The sequence below is a fragment of the Colobus angolensis genome, unplaced genomic scaffold, assembly GCF_000951035.1.
Source record: "Colobus angolensis palliatus isolate OR3802 unplaced genomic scaffold, Cang.pa_1.0 Scaffold271, whole genome shotgun sequence".
Lineage (NCBI taxonomy): Eukaryota > Metazoa > Chordata > Mammalia > Primates > Cercopithecidae > Colobus > Colobus angolensis.
Genome location: NW_012115944.1, coordinates 2,194,692 through 2,196,536, shown reverse-complemented (window position 1 = coordinate 2,196,536; position 1,845 = coordinate 2,194,692). Strand labels below are relative to the sequence as shown.

The 1,845-nt window shown below is 59.6% G+C and overlaps 1 protein-coding gene across 1 annotated transcript in view; it reads left to right on the top strand.

Moving 5' to 3' along the window:
- The first annotated feature begins 1,573 nt into the window (after nucleotides 1-1,573).
- The window catches only part of ERN1 (endoplasmic reticulum to nucleus signaling 1), a 92,043-nt gene continuing 91,771 nt past the window's right edge, over nucleotides 1,574-1,845 (top strand). Inside the window, exon 1 of the mRNA XM_011947995.1 lies at nucleotides 1,574-1,780. Coding sequence (XP_011803385.1) covers nucleotides 1,724-1,780 — 57 coding nt within the window. The 5' untranslated portion in view covers nucleotides 1,574-1,723. The remainder of the gene's footprint in view (nucleotides 1,781-1,845) is intronic.

Here is a 1,845-nt window from a genome sequence, read left to right as displayed (position 1 = left end):
CGCTCTGTCGCCCAGGCTGGAGTACAGTGGCCGGATCTCAGCTCACTGCAAGCTCCACCTCCCGGGTTTACGCCATTCTCCTGCCTCAGCCTCCCAAGTAGCTGGGACTACAGGCGCCCGCCACCACGCCCGGCTAGTTTTTTTTTGTATTTTTAGTAGAGATGGGGTTTCACCGTATTAGCCAGGATGGTCTCGATCTCCTGACCTCGTGATCCGCCCGTCTCGGCCTCCCAAAGTGCTGGGATTACAGGCTTGAGCCACCGCGCCCGGCCTCTTCTCACTCTTACAGAGATGCGTTGGAGTCTCCAGCATGCGGTAGGGATTAGTCCCTTCATTGTAATCTAGGCCTAGGGGGTTAGGAATGGGGAGTTCTATTTGCACGATTTGGACTTACTATCATTTTGGTCTGTTTTAGTTGGATAAGATTGACCACAATGCACACAGACTGGACATTTGGCCAGTCCCCCACTACTACTTTGTTGTTTTGTCTAGAACTGCTTATTCTTTTCCTTCAAATTCGAAAAATCTTAGGCTCTCATATGAGCAAGTCAGGAAAAATTAGAGAATGTCATAGCTCTGTTTTCTTTTTCCCCTAGGATAAGTTAGATAACTTTTCTTGGGCTCCAAATCTCAGTTTACTCTCTTTCCTTGCAAAAGACGTGTCCTCCGTCCCCATGGCCCTCTCAGTGGAGGAGGCCAGTGCCAGTGACCAAAAAGCTGCCGAGCTCCTTAACTCTTATTAGTAGTCCACACCCTCACACAGATCTTGCAGGAGGCCTCAGCCCACCCACTCCCTCCAACGAGTTGTGACGCAGGCCATCTCAAACTTCACATCCATACGTGTCACATCAACGCACGTGACACAAGTGGCCGAATTGGTTTCCTCCTTATAATTTTTGGTGAGTGACTTGGCCGTGGTTCATTCCAAACGGAACTGATGGCTGTTGGATATGACTTGAGGGGAATTCCTGAGGTCAAGGAAAAGGAAGAAAGAGGCCCTGGAGGAGACGAGGCACAGCTGGAGAACCCTACGGTTGTGAACACTGCGACTGCCGCGCGGGGCAGCTGCGCCGTGTTTGCTGGCAGCCTCCGGTAGCTGCTGAAACCTTCGCTCCGGAGGTCGCCTCAGTAAACCTCGCCGATGAGTCCTCCACGGCGGAAAGACGAAAAGGGGGCTTCTAGGTACCCGGGACCGCCCGTGTCCCGCCCTTTTCCCCGATGAAGTCTGACGCGGCAGGTCCCTTGGCAGGGTTAATGGGACCGCCTGGTGGGGCACTGCCGGTCTTTCCCAGCCACAGACAAGCTTCGCGCCTCGCTCACCCAGCGCCCCCAGACGCTGGATGCCGAGGCCTGGTCCTTCATAGCCGCCACCGCCTCCTCAGGAGCGAAGCCAACCAGATGCCAGCACCGCCTTCGGCCCCGCCCCGAGCCAGCCCCTCCCACACACACCCCGGGACACGCCCTCGGCCCGCCCTCATCCCCGCCCCCATCCCCGCCCCGAACACGCCCCTGGGTTGGCCCCGCCCCCGTCCCCGCCCCCAACCCCGCCCCGACCGGAAGAAGCTGAGGCACCCGGCGCTTATAGGGCCGGGAATGGGGGTGCCGCCGTCGCCTAGTCAGCTCTGCGTCCGCTGAGGCTAGGTCACCGCCTCGCTGTCGTCGCGGCGCCCCCGCCCCGTCCTCTGTCCATACCGCCCCCAGAGTCAGGGCCCGAGTCCTCGCCATGCCGGCCCGGCGGCTGCTGCTGCTGCTGCTGACGCTGCTGCTGCCCGGCCTCGGGGTGAGTGACCCGGGAGCGTGGGGTGGAGGACAGCTCGCGACGGCCGGGTCGGGGCCGGGGCAGCG